The sequence below is a fragment of the Sorex fumeus genome, unplaced genomic scaffold, assembly GCF_029834395.1.
Source record: "Sorex fumeus unplaced genomic scaffold, SorFum_2.1 ptg000240l, whole genome shotgun sequence".
NCBI lineage: Eukaryota > Metazoa > Chordata > Mammalia > Eulipotyphla > Soricidae > Sorex > Sorex fumeus.
The window spans coordinates 1,793,756-1,819,283 of NW_026606297.1; the positions used below are offsets into that span (position 1 = coordinate 1,793,756).

Genomic DNA, 25,528 nt, shown 5'->3' on the forward strand with positions numbered 1-25,528 from the left:
GCCGTGACCCCCTGTTCACGAAGACACGCGAGTGTGTGACCTGGACCTGTGTCCGGGGGGGCGGGGGCGGGGGGCTGCTCTCTCACGAATGAGTAAATGAGTTCTCGTGTCCTGCTGCTTTAACACCCGAAGCCTTGGGAAGCCTCCAAGTGCCACGATTCCAGTCGTCAAACGGTTCCTCACAGCTCTCGCTCTGCCCCTCCTTACACACCCGGCCAAAGGATGTCCAGGGAGGCTCAGGATGGAAGGTGGTTTTCAGTAGCAGGGATGGCACAGCTCACGGGAGCCCATGTCACCTGAATCAGGGGCACTGGAGCAGGGCTCGAGGCAGATACTCAACACACATATGCATAGGTGTGCGTGCGCGCGCGCACACACACACACACACGCACAGACACACACATGTGAGTGCACACGCACAGAGCTAGGAGTAACTTAACTGCAGCGTATTCTGCGCCAATGCCCCACCAGGACATCTGTTTAGCTCCGTTCTCCACCAGGGGGTCCAGGGAACGGGGAGCGCAGGGGGAGGGGGCGGGGTGCGAGGCGGGGCCTCACCTGGCGTCTTCGGGGGACTCAGCGATCAGGTGGAAAGTTCTGTCGGCCAGGACGATGTCGATCCCGTTCTCCTTGCTGGTGTTATCGATGATCTCTCTGCCAAGGGGAGAAGAGAAGCGGGTCGGGAGCCCAGGTTAGAATTCAGACACGCAGGATGACACAGTTAACAGGAGCCCATGTCACCTTGAACCAGGGGCACTGGAGCAGGGCTCGGGGCAGACACTCACACACAAACACACGCAGACACACACATGTGGGCGCACATGCACAGAGTTAGGAAGAAGACTTGGGGGCAGGGGGGAAAGACCTTCCACGGAAGGAAGGAAGGAAGGAAGGAAGGAAGGAAGGAAGGGAGAAAGGGAGGGAGGGAGGAAGGAAGCGAGCACAGCACTGAGCATGGCCTGAAGCTTCACCATCTGCTTTTATCCTGGGGGGTCTCTAAGCAGGGCGGGAGGTGGGTCCTGCCGGGTGGGCTGGTCTTCTAAGCCGGGCATGGACCTTGCCTCGCGACCCTCAGCCTGCCGACCGCCATGGGTCCAGGATCTGTGACTTGCAGTCACCTCCTAGCTTGCTTCCCCCTTCTGCGGCAGGATGGTGGGGTGGACCCTGGTCGTGCTCAGAGGCCCGTGTGTGTGCCAAGTCTGCTCTCGGCCCATCCCCCCCGTCTTCTCACCCTCCCGCCTGCTGTGTCCCCCAGGGAGCTCCTCGGGCCTGGGCGCCCCCCCCATCACGCGCCCGCCTCCCCGTGCCGCACGCACTTGGCCAGGCGGACTTCCACCGTGCCCTTGAGCTTCTCCTCGCTGTCGTTCTCGAAGTACATCAGCTTTGACTGGCGCAGGACGAACCAGCGCCGCTTCCAGTTCCTGCGGGACAGCGTGGACGAGCCGCCACCCTTCTTGTGCAGCCAGCCCTGCTTGAGGGCCTCCTGCTTGGAGCGAAACCACAGGAACGTCTCGTCCTTGAGCACGCACCAGCGGCGCTTCCAGGAGTTCATGAGGCCACCTGTGGGGGGGCGAGGGGGAGCCCTTGAGCGCCCAGAAGGTGCCAGCTCGGCCTTTACCTTGCCCTGTGTGCCCTCCGACTCCGCCCCCTCGCGGAAGGCCGCCACTGGAAGCGTAAGCCAGAAAGCCCTGATGCTGAGAAGTCCCAGTCCCTCACTCCTAGGGCGTGTGAGATCCCGCCCCGTCCCAAGGGACCCAGCCCCAGGACCCGAAGACCTCCAGAACCCACCCGCGCCCCACACTCCAGGCTGCTCCCCACACACTTGGGCTGAGCCTCACACATGAGTGAAGTCCAACAAAACCCAGGTAGGCGGAACTCTGCAGCTGGGAAGTCTGAGTTCAAGGAGACCCGGAGCGGAGGTCCCCTGCCCGAGTCACCTTTGGCTGATGCCAGATAATCGCATCCCTGGCCACCATCCAGTCTGCACCGGCTTTCTCTCCCGGAAGGGAGTCACGTGACACTTGCCAGAGCCGTGCCACCCGACCACAGCCAGGCTGTTTCCCTCGGGGCGCTCTGGAGGAGGGTGGGTGAGAGCCCTCCCTGCCCCCAAGGGACCCAGTCCCAGCAGCTGAAGACCTCCGGAACTCAACTGCCACCCTGCTCATGGCTACTCCCCACGTGCTCAGGCCAAGCCTCACACATGAGGGAACCTATTCCGGAACGACGTGGCTACGTGCCGTATCATAAGACACACCCAGTCCATTCTCCAAGAGTGCCAAACCACATTTGATGGGGGTCAGATAGTAGGCAACCAACCATAGAGGGAAATATACATACATATACATATGACATATATATATGTATACACACATACACACACATTTACAGATACATATACACGGACGTTCACAAGGCTCAACCTTTAACAACACGTTAGCGATCTCTTGTAGAATGCCTTAATGGCCCCAGCCAAAATAGAACGATCTCCACACTCTTTCCTCTACGGATACTTTTTGGGTAGCATTTTCGGCGGTTTTTCATAACAAACAATATAAAATATACAAAATATATTCTTTCGGTTCTGCTTTAAAGGGACAGGGATTGGGGTTTGGGCTGGAAACATCCTAAATCTGGTGATGGGAAGGTGTCGTGGCGGTGGGATTGGTGTTTGAATATCAAATGGAATCAAATATTGTAAACTATTATTTTTGTAGGGCGTTGGCCTTGCACGCAGCCAACATGGCCGACCCGAGTTCGATTCCTCCGCCCCTCTCGGAGAGCCCGGCAAGCTACCGAGAGGATCTCGCCCGCACGGCAGAGCCTGGCAAGCTCCCCGTGATGTATTCAATATGCCTGAACACAGTAACAACAAAGTCTCCAGTGGAGACGTTACTGGGCCCGCTCGAGCAAATCGACGATCAACGGGAGGGCCTTTACCTTATATATTTTTTATAAAATGAAAAAATTCATTTAAAAAAATGGAAAGAGAAAGAAAAGAGCCTCCCCCTCGAGCACCCACCGCAGGGCGCCAGGGAGGGGAAGGGCGTCGGAAGCAGCTGGGGGAGCAGCCGCTTTCCCACGGGTACGAGATCCGTGGACGCTCTCGGCCTTGCAGGAGGGAGCGACGTGCCCGGCGCTGCAGCGGCCGGTGCCAGCTCTGTCTGTGTCCATGTGTGCATGAGGAAGAGGAGGAGGGAGAGGAGGAGGGGAGTGGAAGGCGGGCAGGAAGGGCACACAATGCGCTCGCTCCCCTCCAGCCCCGACATCCCCCGTGCCAGGCGGTCTCCGAGTGTCGCCCAGGCCCGACCGCGGGCCACATGTGACGGGGCAACCTCTCGCCTCCCAGCAGCAGGCCGAGCCCAGCCCGGCCCTACCTTTCATGAAGAGGAAGCCGTGGAAGTAGGGCAGGGCGACGCAGCTGTACACGGAGTCCCGCCGGCAGGACAGCTCGTCGTCCGTGTCGAAGCGCGTGTCGAAGTCCTCCTCGCTGTCCTCGAACTGGGCCGCGAGGGGTGAGACAGGCAGGATGAGCGGAAAGGGAAGAGGGGAAGGCCCCCCCCGCACACACACACACACACACGCGCGTGGCCACGAACAGGAACGAGGCAAGGAAGTCCCCTGTATACACGTCCACACACACACACACAAACACACACACACACTGCCATGAGCAGAAATGAGGCGAAGCCCCCTGTATGTACGTACGTACACACACACACACACACACACAGCCATGAGCAGAATGAGGTGAGGAAGCCCCCTGTACACATGCACACACACATGCACACACATGCACGTATGCACACACACACGACCATGAACAGAAATGGAGGTGGAAGTGAGGAAGCCCCCTGTACACACACACACACACACACACACGCACACACACACTGCCAGCCGCCACCTACCCTCAAATGCACACAAGGCTGCCACCAACCCTCACAGAAGGTCCCCATACACAAACACACGTGCACACACACAAGGCTGCCACCTACCCTCACAGCAGAAATGGAGGTGAGGAAGGCCCCCATACACATACTCACACACACACACAACAGACACACAGACACAGAGACACACACAAGGCTGCCACCTACACTCACAGCTGGGGTTGGAACCACGACTCAGAAGCAACAATGATTCCTAACACCACCCCACATGTGGCTGTCTGAAGCCCAGGTTGGTCAAACACCGACTGTCTGACCAAAGACTATGTGTGAGTGAGCGTGCGTGTGTGCGTGTGCGTGTGCGTGTGTGTGCTGGTTTTCAGGCTACACCGGCGGTGCTCAGGGCTCACTCTTGGCAGTGGGGGGTGGGGGGAGGGGAACTCGAGGCTCAGCTGCATGAAGACAAGAGTCTTAACTCCTGGGCTATCTCTCCAGTCCCATTCTTGAAAGCAGCATCGATGTCAAAGGGTATAATTTGGACCAAACACTGTCAGGGTTGACACTCTCTTTAAAGGACTGTGCCCAAAATAGCTGCAGGTCTTAGAAAGTCAGGGGAGCGAGCGAGAGAGAGAGAGAGAGAGAGAGAGGAGAAAGAAAGAAAAGGAGAGAGAGAGACTGTGTAAAAACTTATTTGATCAGAATATAGGAAAAGTGACACTCTCACGGACGGCACAGTCGCCCAGATCTAAAGAGCGGGCTGTGTTCCACGGCAGATCGGCCGCCGTCTCCCTGGGAAACGGGCTTTAGGATGTTAATAAAGAGTGAGGGGGGCCGGAGGGTGTGAGCAGCTGGAAGCAGGGTGGGTTCTGAGTGAGAATTAGGAATTTCCGCCAGTGCCCAACCTGCTTGGGACTATCCCCACAGCTGCGAGTCTGAGAAGGTTGCCGAGAAAACAGAAACAGGGCGGAGAGGCGGCCACAGCGGCGTTCCCTCACAGTGCCGACACGTCCGAGCGACGTCGGTCTCCAATGTGCCTCTCTGGCCTCTGAGGGCCTGGACCCGGGCCATGACTTTTCCGTGTCCACTTTGCTGCCCGAGCGGCCCCTTCTACCCACACCGGTTGCCAGGAAAACCCTTTGCTCACTTCTGTTGGCTATCCGCCTCTGCCCTGGCCCGCCAACGTTAATGCAAGCCAAGGGGGGGGGAATGAAAAAATAGAAGGAAACTACTGGGTCAGTGCTGGAGCCAGAGAGTCTGTAGACCCTGCGTTATCCCTCTTTTTTTTTTTTTCATTTTGGGTCACACTTGGCAGTGCTCAGGGGTTACTCCTGGCTCTGCACCCAGGAATCACTCCTGGTGGTGCTCGGGGTACCACATGGGATGGCGGGGATTGAACCCAGGTTGGCTGCGAGCAAGGCGATCATCCTACCCGCGGTCCTACCTCCCTGGCCCTGCAGAATCCCAGAGCAGGTCGGCCTGTGAGCTACGCAGGTCACGGAACTCCCACGTGCCCTTAGTATGTCGCATTTCCTAAGCCGCTGCAAAGTTAGGCGAAACTTTTCATTCTCCGTGAACAGCTCCAATGTTTGGGGGCCAGAGAGATGGTGCAAAAGGGGGAGGTGTGTGCCTCGCAAGTGGACACAGTGGTGAGCCCTGGCTTGAGTCTCCGGGACCACGGATGGTCCTCTGAGCACTGCCAGGGGACCCTCCCGGGCAGAGAGCCAGGAGTAGCCCCTGAGCATCGTGGGGTGTGGCCTGAACACCAGTGCTCAAGAGACTACTGGGTACGGCTCAACCCCCTGGCACCACAAACACACAAAATGACCGTTTTCTTAGACTTTGGCCCCCAGAGCACAGTGGCCGACCCCCCAGTGCTCACTGTTTCTGGCAAGAGAAAGGGGGTGAATGTCTGTGAGTCTTTGCTTTTTCGGTTTGTTCATGGGTCACACTCTGAGATGCTCAGAACTTACTCCTGGCTCTGCGCCCAGGGGGCCAGACGGGGTGACCAGGATAGAACGTAGGTGGGCCGTGTGCAAGGCCATCGCTGTCCCTGCCCTACGATGGCTGACATCTGTGACCGCTTCTTGCCCAGCTGTGCGAGTGAGAGTGAACACAGGTATACGTATGTGTGTGTATGTGTGAGAGTGTGTGTGTATGGTCTGTGTGAGTGTGTGCGTGAGTGTGGCATGTGAGTGTGTGGTATATGAGTGTGTATGTGAGTGTGGGTGAGTGTGGTATGTACGAGTGTGTGTGTATGTGTGTGTGGGTATATCTGAGTGTGTGTGGTATGTATGTGTGTGGTGTGAGTGTGAGTGTGTGTGTGTGTGTCGGCACTCTGCTGCCTGAAGCGTGGAGCCGGGGGTCCGTGCAGCCCGTCCCTGTCCCGGGAGCGGGTCGGGGCAGGGGGCTCACCGAGGACTGGGCCCCCTCGGAGCTGAAGCGGTAGGCGCCCGAGCTGTTGTAGGTGCCCACAGAGCAGCGGTAGTCGGGCGACCACTGGCTGCCGCAGGAGGTGGAGAAGGTCACGCTGCTGCCCGACGTCACGGCGCCGTCCTCGTAGTCGTCCTGGTCGTAGTCGTAGTCGCCGTCCGGGCCGGGCAGGCCGCCGGCGCCCTGCGGCAGGCAGTAGGTGGGCTCCCCGGAGGAGGCGTCGTCGGGCTCGGAGGGCGCCAGGCGTGCGGTGCTGGCGGCGCCGGGGCTGGCGGGCCCCACCGTGTCGTTCATGTAGGGGTCCTCCTCGGAGGACTCGTCGCTGGTGCGGATGCCGCTGGTGCGCTGGTCCGAGTGGCCGTGCTCGCTGGGGTTGGGCGAGTCCTTGAAGGCGTCGTCGTCCGCCTCGAAGCCCTCGTCCACCTCCTCCTCGGGGTAGGGCTGGCTGAAGTTGAAGCCCGGCGCGGCCGCCGCTGGGGCCGGCGGTGCCCCCGACAGCGAGCGCTCGATGTTGCGGACACACTCGTCGATCTCGGCGAAGTTGAGCGACTCCAGGAACTCCTGGGCGGCCCGGCAGGCCTCGTCCTCCAGCCGCCGCAGCTCCTCGTCCCGCAGCTGCTGCAGCCTCTGCAGCGACGCCTCGGTCAGCGCCAGCTCCTGCCGCTCCTTCACGCGCTGCAGGTCCTCGATCTCCCTCTCCAGCCGCAGGATCTCCTCCACCTGCCTGTTCTCCTTCTGCGCCTCCAGCTCCCGCGCCCGCTCGGCCTCGCGCTGCCGCTGCTCCAGGGCCTCCAGCTCCTGCTGCCGCCGGGCCTGTTCCAGCTGGGGGCAGAGAGAGGGGCGGACGGACAGACGGGTGGTCAGCGCGGGCGACTCGCCAGAGGGCCCCGGGTCTGGCTCTTGGGGGCTGGGGCCCGGGAGGAGGAGGAGGAGGCTCCGAGGCGGGTCCCTGGTCGTAGCAGTCTGGCATCGTCCTTTTTTTTTTTGCTTTTTGGGTCATACCCGGCAATGCACAGGGGTCACTCCTGGCTCTGCACTCAGGAATTACTCCTGGCGGTGCTCGGGGGACCCTATGGGATGCTGGGAATCGAACCCGGGTCAACCACGTGCAAATGCGCTATCCGCTGTGTTACTGCTTCAGCCCCATGGTGTCCTCCAAAGGAGAGGCTGGGTCTGGGTATAGATCCACGGGCTGGCACATGTGCTTGGCATGACGGAGCCCCGAGTGTGAACCCTGGTACCACGTGATCCACGTGTTGGCTCACAGACAGGGGCAAATGAGACCTGGAAGGATAGGGCCACACAGAAAGTGGGGCTGTGTGCACAGTGTGAGACCGTGAGGACACGGCAAGGAGGAGGTCGTGTGCAAGTGCCAGAGAAAGGTCTGGAAGGCCGCCAAACAACCAACACTCGGGGGTTTGGAGTGACAGCACAGCGGGGAGGGCGTCTGCCTTGCACGTGCCCGACCAGGGTTCGATCCCCAGCATCCCATAGGGTCCCCCGAGCACCGCCAGGAGTGATTCCTGAGTGCAGAGCCAGGAGGAGCCCCTGAGCATCGCTGGGTGTGACCTGAGAAGCAAAAGCGAAAAAACAACCACCACCAGGACCTTTGTTCCTGCAGATCCCTGAACTGTGAAAACATTCATTTATTTTTTCTTTTGGGGTCACACCCGACAAAGATCAGGAGTTACTCCCCAACCTCTGCACTTAGGAATTACTCCTGGCACTGCTCAGGGGACCCTATGGGATGCAGGGGATGGAACCCGGGTCGGCCGTGTGCAAGGCAAACACTCTCCCTCCGAACTATTGCTCCAGCCCTGATCATTTCTTTTTTCAGATGATGAGCCATACCCGGTGATGCTCAGCCTTTACCCCTGGCTCTGTATTCAGTGCTGGCGGGCTTGGGGGCGACTTACGAGATGGGATGTCAGGGACTGAACCTGGGTGGGCTGTGTGCAAGGAAATTGCCTCACCCACCGTACTACTGCTCTGGGTCCCAGAATGTCCATTTCTGCCCATGAGCCCCCTGCCCCAAGGCTGGGGGTGGTCCCAGTCCTGGCAACCTGACCCTCTGTTTACGTTGGGGTGCCTGCTAGAATTTTAAGCATCCACTTACTTTCACCCAATGGCAATGGGTTAGAAACGGCCCCAGGAAGATTCTCTCTAATGGTTCTCTCCCTCCTCCTAACGCTTTCTCCCAGCTTTGAATCTGAGTCCGTCTCTGAAGCAGCAAAGGAAGGAGCTGAGGAGAGGCTTGGGAGAAGGGTGCTCCTTACCTGCTGGGCACGGAGCTCCTCTTCTCTCCTCCTCCTCTCCCGCTCTCTAAAGAACACGAGGAAAAAGAACAATGAAACAGGAGAATGTAAGTGCAATTTAAGTGTTTGCAAAGTACCTAAGAATCACTCTTCAGAATGCAAACCCCCCCCCGACTCCCCACACACACACCCCGAGAAACACCTCTAAAACACACACAAAGCCCAAGGTCTTTTTTCCAGTCTTTTCCTACGTAATTCTTTTGAGACGAAGCATTTCTGGGGGCGAGGAGGTGGTAGGTTCACGCTCAGAAGTGCTGAGAGCTCACTCCTGGCTCTGCACTCAATGATCACTCCTAGCAATGCTTGCAGGACCAAATGGGGTGCGAGGGATCAAATCAGGGTTGGCTGTGCGCGAGGCAAGCCCCCGACCCCCTGTACTATCTATCTCCCTATTCCCAGGAGAATCAGCTTTACGTGCTGTTTTTAAAGAGCCCAACAGTTAGGGAGCTAGGTCAAAGGGCTCGAGCGACACTTTGCATGCAAGAGGCCTGGGTTCGATCCCTAGCACCACATACACCCTCAACATTGGGCGTGGAGGTGCTAGAGCGATAGCACAGCGGGTAGGGCATTTGCCTCGCATGCGGTCAACCCAGGTTCAATTCCCAGCATCCCATAGGGTCCCCCGAGCACCGCCAGCAGTAATTCCTGAGTGCAGAGCCAGGAGTAATCCCTGCGCATCGCCGGGTGTGACCCAAAAAGCAAAAAAAACAAAAACGAAAACAAAAACATTGGGCATGAGACCAAAACGAAAGCAAAACCAATGTAAAAAGAACCCATAAGCTCTAAAATGAACATAATTATTTTAGTGTTATAGCTTACTTAGCTGGACGGAGCCAGAGCACAGTGGGTAGGGCGTTTGCCTTGCACGCGGCTGGCCCTAGTTTAATTCCTCCGTCCCTCTTAGAGAGTCCGCAAGGTACCGAATGTATCCCGCCTGCACGGCAGAGCCTGGCAAGCTACCCTCGGCGTATTCAATATGCCAAAAACATTAACAACAAGGCTCATGATGGAAGACGATTACTGGTGCCCACTCGAGCAAATGGATGAATAACGGGAAGACAGTGCTACAGCTTACTTAGCGAAAGGGCTAGGATACCACTCTTGGGACAGTTGTTTCAGAAATCTTGATTTTAAGTAGAAGTGTTTTAAATCTAATTGCTTTGTCTGGGGGCCATACCCGGTGGTGCTGAGAGATCACTCCGGGTGGTACTTGGGGGAGCAGATGGGGGACGGGGGATTGAATGTGGGTCAGCCACATGCAAGATAAGCACCTGCTGGACTATCTCATCAGCCCCTAACTGTTAATTTTAGCACTGTCGCACTGTCCTCCCGTTGTTGATCGATTTGCTCGAGCGGGCACCAGGGACATCTCCACTGTGAGACTTGATACTGTTTTTGGCACATCGAGTACGTCACAGTTAGCTTGCCAGGCTTTGCAGTGCAGGTGCGATACTCTCGGTAGCTTGCTGGGCTCTCCAAGAGGGGCAGAGGAATCAAACCAGGGTCAGCCTGGGTCAGCTGCGTGCAAAGCAAGCTCCCTACCTACTGTGCTATCGCTCCAGCCCGACTGTTAATTTTATAACGAAAAAACATTTTTTTTAATAAAGCAACCACGAAGGGGCTAGGAGACGGTGCACATGCACGGAGATGTGCTTTGCACACACAGGAAACCAAGTTCCCCAGCCAGCACCTCGAGGTTCCTCAAATACGTACCAAATTAGCCCTGGGGCCCACATCGTAGGGCCTGAGCACTGAGCATCAGCCCCAGTTGATAGGGCCGGATGTGGCACTAGGCCTTCTGGGCACTGTTTGGGATACCTTCCTCCTAGCTCCCCAAAACAAGAAGAACACAATCTCTCTTGACAATAGACTTATTTACTTTAAAAAACATAGAGGGGCTGGAGTGATAGCACAGCGGGTAGGGCGTTTGCCTTGCATGCGGCTGACCCGGGTTCGACTCCCGGCATCCCATATGGTCCCCTGAGCACCGCCAGGAGTAACTCCTGAGTGCAGAGCCAGGAGCAACCTCTGTGCATCGCTGGGTGTGACCCAAAAAGCAAAAAAAAAAAAAAAAAAACCATAAAGGGGCTTGAGTGATAGTCCAGTGGGAAGGACATCTGCTTTTGATGCAGCCGACCCGAGTTCAATGCCCGGCATCCCACAGGGTCCCCCAAGCACTGCCAGGAGTAATTCCTGAGTGCAGAGCCAGGAGTCAGCCCTGAGCATCACTGGGTGTCATCCAAAAAGAAAAGAAAAAAAGAAAACCATAAATACAACTTTACACAGAGCCGAGCCTTCAATCAAAGAACAGGAAAGACCCCCTGAAAGAGTTCCTTTGCGGGGCTGGAGCGATAGCACAGCGGGTAGGGCGTTTGCCTTGCACGCGGCCAACCCGGGTTCGATTCCCAGCATCCCATATGGTCCCCTGAGCACCGCTAGAGGTGATTCCTGAGTGCAGAGCCAGGAGTCACCCCTGTGCATCGCCAGGTGTGACCCAAAAAGCAAAAAATAAAAAAAAGTTCCTTTGGGACGGGGCAGATTCTCAGGGTTAGAACTCCAGCTGTGCAGCTACAGACATGAAAGCTCTGGGGTGAGGTGGGGTGGGGGGAGCCGGAAGGGAGCACAGAGATCAGCGCACAAACTTCACAACGTGAGGCCCAGGTGGACCCTGAGGCCAGGTGCTCCTGGGACCGCAGCAGACGTGGCCATCAGGCAAAAGCCCGAGAGCGCTTCTGGGGTGCCGCAGGCGGGCGGGGCCGTACCTCTCCTCCTCCTCCTCCCGTCTCCTCTTCTCCTCCTCCTCCCGCTTCTCGGCCAGCAGCTGTCTGTAAACGCGGCGCGCCCGCTGCCCTCGGAGCTGCTTCTGGAAAACGACGGCCGCTTCCTTGAGGCGCAAGAAGCGCGTCCTCCACAGGAACGCCCTGTAGTTCTTCTGGATTATCACCACGCAGCCCAGCACCTTCCTGTACTGCTTCCTGCAACAGGGCCAGAAAGCCACGTCGGACCGCGGAACAAGGGCGGACGTCCCCCGGGGTGGACGGGGCACCGGGACGAGAGCCGGGGGTGGCGGACGAGCAGAGGATGCCGGCCAGAGCCCCCGCAGAGCAGCAGGAAAACAAAAGGATAATCACGCACCCGAGTCAAGCAAAAGGCCTCTCATTATCTGGGCTAAATAAACACTCGGCCTCTAATGCGGACGGGAGCATCCGGGCAGGAAGCCGGGCGGTAAACAGAGCCCAGGTTGGCAGCCTCGGGGTCCGCCGAGCCGGCTGGCCTGGGCGGTGGGAACGGTCGTGTGGGCACATGACGGGGCCTCTGGCCTGCACGGGCACAGAACCCCAGGGCGGGGGCCGGAGTGGCCTGCTGCAAGGGGGGTAACAGGACCCGAGTCCCCCTGCACTGGCCCCTGGGCTCTGAGCCACCCACAGGGCCGCCCTGCCCTCAGTGGACTGTCCATGCAGGCGGGGTGTGCAGTGAACGCAGACAGCCCGTGGACCCCTCTGGGCCTCCTCGCGGGACTGAAGACTCACCCCCACCCGCACCCCCACCTTCTTACCGTGCCAAGTAGCCCAGCACGTGCGCCCGGATCACCATCGCCGCCCGAGTCACTTCCTCCTCCCGCTTCTTCTCCAGCTTCTGCTCCAGGGATTCTCGAAGGAACACCTGCCCGGGATGGAGGGACGGAGGGAGGGTTGGACCCATGGGCAGCGAGGACTGGGGCGGGGGGGTGGAGACGGCGGCGCTGGGGGCAATGTGCATGGTGGTGCCGAGTGAGGTGAATATGATGGGGTGTGTGTGTGTGTGTGTGTGTGTGTGTGTGTGTGTGTGTGTGTATGATGGTGTTGTGTTGTGATGGGGGTTGTGTGGGAGTGTATATGATGGTGCTCTGTGGGGGTGTGTATATAATGGGTGTTGTGTTGGGAGGGTGTATGTGATGGGTGTTGTGTTGGGAGGGTGTATGTACATAACGGTGTGTGGTGTTGGGGTGTATGTGAGTGTGTATGGTGATGCTGTGTGTCAGCTGCTGCCCTCAGAGAGGCAGCAGAAAATGTACACAACAGTGCTATGGGGGTGTGTACATGATGGCATCGTGTGTGTATACGGTGGTGTTCTGTACGATGAGAGTGTGTATGATGGCAATGTGTGTGTTTGTGACTGTATCTGGTGGTGCTGTGTGTGTGTGTGTGAGAAAAAGTGTACATAACAGCACTGTGTGTGAAAGACTAAATGGTGATACTGTGTGTGTGAGAGAGGCAGTGTACACACATACAGTGCTGTGTATAAATGTGTGCTGTGCTTCTGTATGTGAGTGTATGTATGTAGCGGTGTATGTGTCTGTGTGTGAGAGCGTGTCCATGGTGGAGTTGGGTGAGTGTGTGTGTGTGTGTACGGTGGTTCTATGTGAATGTGCTGGAGAAGGAATATGGCGACACTGTGTGCAGGACTGCGACACGGCGGTGTGTGTTTGAGTCTGAGTGTAAACGGTGGCGCCAGGGAGTGTGTGTGGAGGTGAGTGCGTGCACGGTGCTGCTATGTGAGAGTGTGCTGCGATGGTGTGTGTGTCTGAGTGTGAATGATGGTATAATGTGCATTTATGAGGGAGGGCATCTGGGGAGGCTGTGTGTGTGAGTGCGATGTGACTGTGTGAGTGTGTATGGCGGTGCTGAGTGTGTGTGTGAAGGTGAACGTGTATGTGTTGGTACTGTGGGTGTGTGCGTGAGGGAGTGAGATGAGGCGGTGTGTGTGTGTGTGAGTGTGTGGTGGTCCTGTGTGTGCGTGTGAGACAGTTTACGGGGCTGCCGTGTGGCGATCGTAACGTAGTGTGTTTGTGTGTGATGCGCTGTTGTGTAGCTCTCAACCCCCTTATTACGTTCCCCACCCAGCCACGCCTCCGAGACTCCCGGCGGGGGGTGGGGGGGTGGGGGGTGGTTGCTGTGGTGTTTCACCATCTGCCACGGCCCTGACGTTTGTAAGACACAGTGATAATCTACTGCGAGAAGGAAAACCAAAGGACACATGAAAGTCGACGGTTTTGTGCAGGTGACGGGACCCTGGATAAGTATCTGATCTCGTTAATGCGGACAGACACAAGAGAACTGGCAGCAGGGGAACACCCGGCAATGCCCAGGGCTTGCTCCTGGCTCTGTGCTCAGGAATCCCCCTGGCGGTCCTTGAAGGACCACATGGGGTGCTGGGTGCGGGGCAAGCACCCTCTCTGCTACCCACGGTACCTGCTCCAGCCCCCCAAAAGCTGCCATCAGGAACGAATTTCAGACAAGTGAGTCTGAAAGCAGAATGACCGGTCCAACTGCCACCCAGCCTGCCCCACCCAGGAGGAATAAAGATACCACTCACTGTCCTGCTTCTAAGACCCCCGAGACCCCTGCTTGTCAAACAGGCTTGAAAAATGGCACTTGGGGGTGGGGGGCAGGGGAATTACCCCTGGTGGTGCTCAGGGGATCATATGGGATGCTGGGAATTGAACCTGGGTTGGCCACGTGCAAGGCAAACGCCCTACCCGCTGTGCTATCGCTCCAGCCCCAACTCAGGCTTGAATTTTAAGGACTCAGGGGGACAAAGATCAACCAACACAGACCAGGTGACTGGAGCAGCAGGTGGTGCCCAGTCAGGAGGCAAAGAAGAGGAAACGTCTAAAGCAGAACCGGTTCTGTGCCCAGCGTCCCATAGGGTGATCTGAGTGCAGAGGCAGGGGTGAGCCCCGAGCACCGCCAGGGTGCCCCCTCATCCCCCGCCAAATCAGTCAACAATTAAACGGCACTAACAGCTCTGGAGTCGAGCATCCTCCACCCAGATCCTCCAAATCCCAGTAGGCGGGGGTCACACCCACCACCTGGCCCCCTGGCGCCGTGTAATCCCATCAGCGGCCAAGACTCAGAGACTATAAAATCCAGATCCCGGAACCGCGCGGCCGCATTCGCAGCTGCGTGACATCTTATCAGGACATCTTTTTATGACATCTTATTGTCTCATTCCTACTTTGGACAAACTGGCAGGCTACCGAATGTAGCCTGCCCACAGGGCAGAGTCTGGCAAACTCCCCGTGGCGTCCCCAATATGCCAAATACCAGTAACAATGATGGGTCTCATTCTCCTAAAGAGCCTTGAATATAATCTCAGGGCTAGGATGAAAGAGACGTTACTGGGGCCTGCTCGAGGCAATCGACGAATAACAGGATGATGAAATGAAATGAAATGAACAGCTCTGAACACAGACCCAATACCTGCCCCGAGACCTGGATGGGACTGGCTGAATAGGGGTGCGGGCATCTGGGTGTGAGGGCAGAATGCCAGGTGGAGACTCAATCGACCTGATGAGTAACAGCCATGTTCGGGCACAAGCGGCCAATGAGTTCATCCAGTTGGGGTATGAGCTGTGACGTCCCGCCAAGGAACACGTCACGTCAAAGAGGAAGGGCTATCACGCCTGCCAATACGTTTCACTGCGCTGAGTCCGAGGTCTGGCTGGTGTGGAAGGAGTGGGCATGCTGACGGGCTGTATGTGTATCAGCCGGGGCTGGGTGTCGTGATGCTGAGAGCAACTCTGAGTGGGCAACACCAGCTCCACCACGGCCAACGCCCAGACCTGGAGGCCACAGGAGAAGGGGAGAGGACGCCAGCCTCAGAAGGGAGAGGAGGGGCTGGAGCGATAGCCCAGCGGGGAGGGCGTTTGCCTTGCATGTGGCTGACCCGGGTTCGATTCCTGGCATCCCAGAGAGTCCCCTGTGCACCGCCAGGAGTAATTCCTGAGTGCAGAGCCAGGAGTGACCCTGGAGCATCACTGGGTGTGACCCAGAAAGCAAAAAGCAAAAAAAAAGGAAAAAAAGAAGAACAGAGTGAAGCCTGGCAATGTTTATCCTCCGTCTTGGAGACTCAGAGTTCGAGACTCCTGGCCACTGGACATTGTGAGATCGTAAGTTTGGTGGAAAGATGCTAAGTTTTAGCTTCGATGGCAAGAGCTACAACCAAGGCTCTGAAGCCACGATGCTGGTTTCTTGAATCCCAGCCGGCCACGACACCTTCGGGACAGTGGGATACGCCCACAGTCGACTCTCCCTCCGCAGTGGCTGCAGAATCATGATGAGCTGCGTGGCCCCGGCAGAATCACGACGGACTGCGTGTCCCCACCATGAACTGAATTTGCATCTCCCCTTCCCTCCCTGCTTCTTATGTGGAAATTCTCCCGTAATGTGTGAGTATGACGTGATGTGGTGTGATGTCAAAGTTTAATATAGTGGAAATTCTCCTATCACGTGGAACTATAATGTACTGTGGTGTAATGTGGAAGTTCTCCTGTACTGTGTACGTGTAATGTAGTTTAGGGTGGAAGTGTAAAAGTTCTGTGATGTGTGAGTGTAATGTAACAGCGTGTCGTGTGTGTAAGTGTAACGTAACTGGAAATTCTGAAATGTGTGAGTGTGACGTGCCGTGATACAGCACAGTGTGGAAGTGTAACGCAGGGTGGAGGTTCTTCTGTACTGTGCAAGGCCAGGTGGAGGTGATGGAGGTGACTGTGTGACATTCTCCCATAACGTGGAGGAGGGTGGAGGATGAGTTCAGGTCCTGAGGGTGAGCCCCGACGGGGACAAAGGCGGAACAGAGACCAGAGCTCACTCTAGCTGCCAGGGGAAGGCACAGCAAGGACGCGTTCGCCGTAAGTAAGCCAGGGAAAGGCTCGGAGGTTCTGATCAGAACCTGGTCCTGCTGGCAGCCCGGATTTGGCCTGAATACGAGACATGCACAGCCCACCCGGGCTGGGGTGTGCTGGGGCAGAGAAGCTCCTTGGCTAAATTCGTGCTGGGTGTGAAAATAGTCTGTGACGTCTGGTCCTCGCAGGCTTGGGAGGAGCAGGCGTGGCCTTGGGGGAGGGGAACCTTAGATCCCGAGGCCAGCCCTCAGCCTCCTGCACTTCTGGGCCACATTCAGGCCACCCCTGGGGGAGTCGGGAGCGAGAGCGGAAACGCCAACCAGGCTGGTGCTGGTTCCCATAGGGGGAAAGGTCAGACTGCCAGATTCCAGAGCTCAAGTCTGTCTCCAAGCTAGATGGCCCCTGGCATCGGTCCCCCGACATGTACTCCACGTGGCTCTCTAGACTGGACCTGGGCAAGCTTTGGGGTGTCAGACCCGCCCCCGTGGCACCTCCGCAGGGCGCAAGGCTGACACTCGGGTCCGAGAGAGGAAAAGCGAGTGGAGTCTCCGTGCAGCCTGTAAGACGCTGCAGCTGCTGCCGCCAGCCCAGATGTGGGTAGCGCCTTCACGAGAACACATGCTACTTAGGGTCCCAAGCGTCCACAAGTCCCCCAGTGCACCCCCAAAATAAAAGATCAGAATCCCGCCCCCCCCCCCGAGCAAAGGCCTTCAAGGCAAGACAAGACAGGGCTGGAGCGATAGTACAGTGGGTAGGGCGTTTGTCTTGCCGCCCGGGTTCGATTCCCAGCATCCCATATGGTCCCCTGAGCCCCGCCAGGAGTAATTTCTGAGTGCAGAGCCAGGAGTAACCCCTGTGCATTGCCGAGCGCAACCCAAAAAGCGAAAGAAAGAAAGAAAGAAAGAAAGAAAGAAAGGAAGGAAGGAAGGAAGGAAGAGAAAAAAGAAAAGAAAGAAAAGAAAGACAGGAAGACAGACAAGTCAAGACAAGAGATTGCAGCAGACATGATGCCACTAACATCAGCACCTAGGAGCGTCCTCCAGGGCGGTGCTCCCCCAGCCCCTCACCTTCGTCTTGCCCAGCTGCCACTCGCTGCTGGAGGCGTCGTAGAGCTGCAGAAGGGCCATGCATTTGCCCCTGACGTCCTCGGGCAGGGCCACGCTGCTCATCAGCACTTTATACCTGCAAGGTGAACACGCCTGGGTCACCCGCACTGCCCCCCTCGCCCACTTCCCCGGCTCTGGGAAGGAGAAAGGAGCCCCTCGGCCCCGTCTTGCCTTTTGTAAAAATCCTGAAAGGGCCTCCGGACGGCGTAGCCGGCTTTGCGGATCTTCACCGTTTCCAGCATCCCCGAGTAGCGCAGCTGGTTGAGGACGACCGCCTGGTCGAACTGGTCTGGCATCTGAAACGAGCCGGGAAAGCAGAGAGAGGATGAGGGGGGCCGAAAGGCAGAACTGGAGCCTCCTGGTGCCATCTGGAAGGAGACGGTAATTCTGTCATAGGGACACCTGCACGCCAGTGGCGGTGCAAATACCCCGGTCATCGATGGCATCTCTGTCCTCTCTGTGTTCTCCCAGTGGGTTGGAAGGCACGGAGCAATTTCCACGGTGGACAGTTCCACAGTTCCAGCCTCACTTATAGACTTTGCATCACCCCCTGTATTGCTGAGAGGTAACTCCTGGCTCTTTCTCTGGGGTTTGGGGGAGCAGATGGGGTGCCAGGGATTGAATCCAGATCATGAGTGTGCAAGCAAGTACCCTACCCATTGCTCTAACTCTCCAGCATCACCACCCTTTTCTTTTTAGAGTGTTGTGTATATTATTTTTTCACACTTCACTTAATCACTTAACTTCCCGTTAGTCGTCGATTTGCTCGAGCGGGCGCCAGTAACGTCTCCATTTGTCCCTGTCGTGTGCTAGTGTAGCCCAATGGCATCTCTTCGCTCCGGGAACATGGAGGGCCTCAAACCGATCGTTCATGACCATTTTTTAAAAATTTTTTATTAGTGAATCACTGTGAGGTACAGTTACAAACTTTTGTGCTTGCGTTTCAGTCATACAATGGTCAAGTACCCATCCCTCTATCAGTGCCCGTTCTCCACCACCAATGGTCCCAGCATCCCTCCCACCACCCCACCCTGTCCTCTCCACTCTACCCCACCTCTGTGGCAGGGCATTCCCTTCTGCTCTCTCACCATCACCCCTTTCTCGCCCCCCTGGGGCCACACTTGACAGTGCTCGGGAGCACCTCCTGGCTGGGTGCCTGGAGGTCCCTCTGAGTAAGAGCTGGATATGGTCCCCAGAACTCCTGAAAAAAGTGCTCCTCCGCATTCTCTCTCTGCCCCTTCACTTCTGCCTCAGGAAGGCACCGCGGGGTGTTTGTTCACTAAAGAAGACAGAGACCCAAGGGGGTAACGTGACAGCCAGAGCCCCGGGGGGGGGGACGGAGATGGGGAAGGGTCTTCATTTTCCTCCATCTTCGGTTGAATAGCAGTTTGGGGAGAGCACCCTCTGAGAACCACTCAACAAATCCATCCGCAAATGAAAGAGAGGAATTCAGACCAAGGCGAGGAATGTTCTGGAATGTTCGCTTTGATCCGCTCCGCTGCCAAACAGCCTTGCAGCTAGGACAATGGTCACTCTGGGAAGAGCCCCGAAGTAGGTCAGTGGTGTTTTCTGGCTTATTAGACAGAGCCTTCTTTCTGAGCCTTTCCCTTTGAGGGAGCTCTATCCTGCTGGCCAAGAAACTTGGTGACTGAAAATGCCACAGGACTCAAAGAGATTGTTAAAAAATGCCCAAGACGGAAAGTGACTTCAAATTTGCAATCCTTAGAAAGGCAGTTGGTCAGGAAAACCCGACTTGGCTGCAAGCCCTGTTCTTCTCGAGGCTTTCCAAACCAGCACCCCATTACTCTGAGGCTGGCGCTGCCTGCCCCGGGCTGATTCTCACACACCATCCCTTAGCAAACTCCATAGCGGGGGCCCGTGCTCAGCTGGGAGGCCCTTGGATCAGCCTCTATCCAGGGAGAACCGGCAATTTAGGACAAAGCTCCCAGGAATCGGGGCTCCCTGGCTGCAACCTTCTTTATTTTAATTCTTACTGGTTTCCGAGCTCCACCTGGCAGTGCCAAGGGCTTACTCCTGGTGGAGCTCCCTGTGGGATGCCAAGGGTTGAACCCAGGTCAGCCACATGCAAGGCAAGCACCAGACAGACTAGACTATCTCTTCAGCCCCGGTTCTGATTACTCTTGAGGGTCTGGAGCAATAGCACAGCGGGTAGGGCGTTTGCCTTGCATGCGGCTGACCCGGGTTCGATTCCCAGCATCCCATAGGATCCCCTGAGCACCGCCAGGAGTGATTCCCGAGTGCATGAGCCAGGAGTAACCCCTGTGCATTGCTGGGAGTGACACCAAAAGCAATGAATAAATAAATTAAGAAATCCTTTGAAAAAGTAAGAACTATGTTTTTAAAAAGGAAAACAAAATTACCCTTGGGGACTCTTCTACCTGATCTTTGCATTACAAACTGAGGCATGGGGCTGGAGTGATAGCACAGCGGGTAGGGTGTTTGCCTTACATGCAGCCGACCTGGGTTTGATTCCCAGCATCCCATAGGGTCCCCTGAGCACCGCCAGGAGTAATTCCTGAGTGCAGAGCTAGGAGTAACCCCTGAGCCTCGCTGACCCAAAAAGCAAAAAATAAATAAAAATTTAAAAAATAATACAAAAACCAAGGCATGACATAAGAGTGAACACGCTTCTGCTGAGTTGACCAGGACTCACGCGCCGTTCGCAGTAACCCACCAAGATGAGAACAGAGCTGAAACAACACGGCCAAGACCCCCTGCACCAACTCCCCGCCCCCTGCCCACACTATTTAATCCAGCAGCAGAGAAACCGCTTCTGATCCTTCAGCCCTTAAGAACCCTTCACATACCAAACCAGACCAGCCTCCCAAAACCCGGCTCCAAAGCTCCCCCAGTCCTTCACTCCACACCCTCCTTGCTGCCTTCCCTCCCTCCTCTCTCCGGGAATTATCAAAAGCTTTGAGAAAGGACTGCCGGAGGGTCGACCTGCGCCCCCCAAGTTCTGCAGAAGCTTACCATCTTGCAGCTTGCCGACTCTCCGGCCAAGATTCATATGGGAACAGCTGCTGACCTTTTGGCCAAGGCCAAAGACGGGGAACAATAATCAACACCATTCCTGCGCCTTAAAAAAAAGTGCCGGGTTGCCATGGCGACCCCTCCCATTCTCAGGCTAATCAGTGTGGCGTGGTCCTAGGATTTCAGATGGCAGGAGAGTGCCACCAGGAACCGCTGCTGTGTGCCTGCCTCAGGCGGTCATTTAACCACGGGAAAGGGGGCAGCTATTGGCTGACTGTCACCAGGGGCAACCACTGGAGGCCCCGGACCTGCCTTCCCATTGGTCCTTCTCTTTTTAGGGAGCAGCAACTTCCTCTTTGGGTGAAACTTAAGGTTCAAAGATGACACAGCTGGAGGCTGGAGGAGTTCCCATTTAAAAGCATTTTGCAAAAGGAAAGAATGAAAAAAAAAACCCACAAAAGCCCAGCATTTTGTCTTTGGAACAGGGCGAGCGCCCTCCCGGCTCCACTGGCCCTCTGGGTGTTTGCACACCCTGACAAAGACCACCTGTGGCATCGCAAGAGTGAAATGTGTGGGGACGTGGAGAGCAGCTACTTGGTGGGACCTGGACAATTACGGGCAGAAAGTGGGTCGAGGGGGCCCTCCAGAGGTCCAGCTGCCTCCCTCCCTTCCTACAGAACAAGCTTGGAAACATCTGCAAGGCGGCTCCTGGTTCCCATCTGGGAGGATTTCAAAATGAAAGTGTGGGGTCGGAGGGATAGTCCAGTGGGGAGGGTGTTTGCCTGGCACGCGGGTATTCAATCTCACGCATCCCATGAGGGCTCCCCCCAAATACGACCTGCAAGAATTCCTGAGCCTTGCCCAGCTATGGCCCCCAAACAAAAACAAAGACCAAATCCCAAAGTAGGGGGATGGCTGGAGCGGTCGAACAGTGGTAGGGTGTTTGCCTTGCACGCAGCCAACTTGGCCGACCTGAGTTCGATTCCTCCGCCCCTCTCGGAGAGCCCGGCCAGCTACCGAGACTGGGAAGCTCCCCGTGGCGTATTCGATATGCCAAACACAGTAACAACAAGTCTTAGAATGGAGACGTTACTAGTGCCTGCTCGAGCAAATCAATGAACAATGGGAGGACACTGCTACAGTGCTTAAAACCCAAAGTAGCACTGTAGCACTGTCCTCCCGTTGTTCATCGACTTGCTGGATACTGGGTACCAGCAACGTCTCCATTGTAAGACTTGTTGCTGTTTTTGGCATTTCGAATACGCCATGGGGAGCTTGCCAGGCTCTGCCGTGCGGGTGGGATACTCTCGGTAGCTTGCTAGGCTCTCTGAGAGGGATGGAGGGATCGAACCTGGGTCAGCCAGGTGCAAGGCAAATGCTCTACCTGCTGGACTATCGCTCCGCCCTAAAACCCAAAGTAGAGGCTGGAATTGTTTTTGTCTTTCCTCAACACCCCTCCACCCGCAGGGGACGTTACAGCAGGGGCTCCCTTTGGCCCATTTATGCTGGGGTCGTTCCTGAGGCCACAGTCAGGGTTTGGGAGGGCAAAATGAAGCCTGGGCCCTGCAGGGCGCTCTTGCTGGCCCAGAAACCCTCTGGCTCTGCCCAATCACACCCCAGGCACTCATGGGTTGGACTAACTCCAGTATCTTCCTTCCTTCCTTCCTTCCTTCCTTCCTTCCTTCCTTCCTTCCTTCCTCCCTCCCTCCCTCCCTCTCTCTCTGTTTCCTTTTTTTTTTTTTGCCTGGAGCATGATAGATTCACATCAAATTTGTGAAGGAATAAGGCTCCCTTATCTCCCTGCTCCCAGACAGACTAGATTTTGTCCCCAGACCTCCTGAAATTCAGAAGTGGAGCAGGAATGCCCAAACCCACTCCTCCGCTTCAAGATCTCAATTACGTTTCTTGGGAAACGGGGAGGAAGTAAGCAGGGAGGGAAGGGAGGGGAGCGAAGCCCATAAATTTGAACCGAGTCCGGCACAAGGTGGAGTTGAGACTTCAAAATACATTTTTAATTGAATTTTGTTTGGGGTGGGTAGAGAGTCTGGGCCATATCCAGCGGTACCCTGTGCTCAGGGATCACTCCTGATAGCAGCTGGGGGTCCACATGGGGTGCGGAGGATCAAACCCAGGTCGGCTGTGTGCATGGCAAGTGTCGAACTCCTAGGCAGACAACTCTCTCCAGCCTGAGGGTTTGGGCTTCTGTTAACTCTAGCTGACAGGGCCCTGAGTAATTCCAGGGGTAGGAACACCACTGCCCCACATTCAAAAATCCAACTCTTAACTTCCAGTCGCCTGCCAAACTCACCAGGACTCCGCTATGAGCCAGAAGCCTTGCTGAAAACGCAAGAACCGATGAACACCACTTACCTGCTGTGTGTATCATGTACTTTGATGTGTGTGTATGTCTGCACAGTAGCACAGGCTACATAGAAATAGCAGATCCTAGACGATATTCTTTTTAAAAAAATCTTGGGGCCACACCTGACGATGCTCACAGCTTACTCCTGGGCTCTGTATTCAGGGATCAGCGTTGGCAGGGCTCAGCAAACCATTATGGCATGCCAGGGATTGGGCCTGGGTTGGTCGAATAGAAGGCAAGTAGTACCTTACTATCTCTCTAGCCTGTAATAATTTTGGGGGGATTGTTTCCGTTTTTTATTGTATTTTACTATTTCATAAGGTCGTTCACAATATTTGATTCCGTTTACTATTCAAACACCAATCCCACCACCATGACACCTTCCCAGCACCAGATTTAGGATGTTTCCAGCCCGAACCCCAATCCATGTCCCAAAGCAGAACTGAAATGATGTATTTTGTATTGGCTGTTATGAAAAACTGCTGAAGACGCCACAGAAAAGAGGCAAGAGTATTCTTTTTGTATTCTTGCAGTAAGAGATGCCACAGAAAACCCCAGGGGACTAGGGAAAGTCCTAAGGAACAGATAGCATGTTTTGTGGGCACCCAAACGGGAAGTGTCTTTCTTCCATTTTGGAGAAAATGTAATCAAAGGGGCCCTGTGCTGTACTGGGAACCCCTGGAGGGGGACGGAGCCCCCACAGGGAAACGCAGGACCGGAAACTCGGAGAAGGAAAGAAACAGTATGCGCTGTCTGTGGCGGGCGCAGGACACGCTCTCAGGTCTGAGGGCCACTGATACTGGAATGAGGCCCCAATGGGGGCCACAGAGCAAGGACCGAACGTTCAGACCTTCCCGTCCAAGCATCCCTTGTGGGCATCAGAGAGGTGGGAAACAAGGTCAGGGGAACGGCCGGTGGGTCTGGACAGTACATGTATCCCGAAGTACCGCACAGCCAACCAGTTGGGGCTCCATCCTGGCACCCCAGAGTCCCCCAAGAGCTGCCAGGAGTAAGCCCTGAGCACAGCTGCGTGTGTCCCAAAGACCAGATCAATTTCATTTTTTAAAAAAAAGGATAGAATGGACGAGCAGGAGCTGAGGGAGATAATTTGGGGCAAGGGTAGGTGCCTCGCATGCTTCTGATTGATCCCCGCCATCATATGGCCCCTTCACACGGCTAGGCCATCACCAGTGACCCTGGGTTCTGAGGCACAGCCCTGTTGACTAAGTATCCCAGAGACTGGCCCCCGGGACCCCACACCAGCAGTGCTGAGGCAGCCACCAAACTTAAAAATTTAAAAACAAGAGAAACTTTATACCCCGGAGATAGAATTAACCATCAACTGATGGTAATAGATTTAGCAATTAAGGAGGATGAAAGATTAAGGAATAGGCTTGGTTTTTGTCCCAAACCTGTGATCACCAAGTCCCCAGGACAGATGGAACGAATGCATTTATGCAGGCGTGCATCTGATTAGCCGGTAAGTCCCCAGCGTCAACACGCCCGGGAGGCAGCTGCACCTGGGGGCTGTCCCCTTTGTGGTCAGGGCTCACTCTGCCCAGCTGCGCTCCCTGACCCCGAGAGAGGAGAGTGTGTTGGTGACCCTCAGACCCTGCAAGCCCTAATGGGACCCCTCAGAAACCAGCACGGGAGCCTGAGAGGGGCCCGGGGCAGGCGGGGGAGGGCTGGGGCGTGCACCAGAGTCAGACTTCAGGGAGCAGGTGGGGATTCTCTCTAGTCAGAGGTGAAACCCACCCTCCCAACCCCCCCACCCCAGCTGGTGGAGGACGTCGTCCAGAAGAGGCCGAGGAGGAATTCAGAGACAGGAGTTCTGTCCTCCCCACCGGTCTCCGGACAGATGCCCGTTCTCTTTTCTGAAAGGGCAGAAAAGGCCAGGCCGGGGGCGGGGGGGAGAGGCCCACACAGAGTTGACTTAGGCCATGCCACCACCATGCCTACTCACACCTGGCTGGCTCCGCCGGATCTCTGTTCTGTTACTTTCACTTTTTCCTTTTAAAAAAATAATTGGCCGAATCTCCCCGATTTGCAATACTATTACTGATGGTTTCCTGTGTACTTAATTCCCCCACAGTCCCCGTCATCAGGGAACCCGCCTCCCTCCCCCAAGGACCCCCGACACCACCATTTCTCCCACCCAGCTGTGTGAAACAAAATCCAAGTCGGTCCGAGGGCCGGGCTGGGCACACGCCTCGCCCAAGGCGGTCCCCTGAGCACTGCGAGGAGTAATCCCGAGGGCAGAGGGGGGTTGGGGGATGTTTCTGCCCTGAAGAAGCGGTGTGCTTCATTTATTCATGTCTGAGCAGCCCTACCCACACAGCACACTTTGCTGATGCCCTTCTCTGTGTAAAGGGAATTAGATAAAAGAAATAAAAACACACGCCGCCATCTAGGAGCGCGTCAACGATGCACTGCCTGACCCTTTCTTGCCCGTGGCTGATCACAAACTCAAAGTCAAACTTAGTTCTTGATGCTGGGATGTCGATGGGGGTGAAGTGGACAGTCTACGCACAGGACAGCCAGCCGGCCTGCTCCCCAGCACTGCAGGGGAATTCTGTTCTTCCCAGTCACGGTCACTAACTGGGTGACTGGGTCATCCCACAGAGAAGCCAATCAACGGATGGCTCTCTGTCCCTCTGAAAATCATGAGGTGCGTATGTTCTTTCCAAAGTCTATGGTAACGTCCATATAAATACTTAGGAGCAGGATGAGATCTTAAGGGTTGAAGCATCTGTGTCACACGAGGGAAC

The 25,528-nt window shown here is 56.0% G+C and overlaps 1 protein-coding gene across 2 annotated transcripts in view; it reads right to left on the bottom strand.

Annotated features, from left to right (window-relative positions):
- MYO10 (myosin X) overlaps positions 1 to 25,528 on the bottom strand; it is a 244,990-nt gene that overhangs the window by 23,815 nt on the left and 195,647 nt on the right. For both annotated transcript variants that reach the window (XM_056108957.1, XM_056108958.1), the window contains 9 exons: positions 17,576 to 17,700; positions 17,366 to 17,480; positions 12,189 to 12,295; positions 11,395 to 11,607; positions 8,594 to 8,639; positions 6,300 to 7,139; positions 3,375 to 3,498; positions 1,317 to 1,560; positions 559 to 654 (listed from right to left, as the gene is read on the bottom strand). In XM_056108957.1, coding sequence (XP_055964932.1) covers positions 559 to 654; positions 1,317 to 1,560; positions 3,375 to 3,498; positions 6,300 to 7,139; positions 8,594 to 8,639; positions 11,395 to 11,607; positions 12,189 to 12,295; positions 17,366 to 17,480; positions 17,576 to 17,700 — 1,910 coding nt within the window. The remainder of the gene's footprint in view (positions 1 to 558; positions 655 to 1,316; positions 1,561 to 3,374; positions 3,499 to 6,299; positions 7,140 to 8,593; positions 8,640 to 11,394; positions 11,608 to 12,188; positions 12,296 to 17,365; positions 17,481 to 17,575; positions 17,701 to 25,528) is intronic.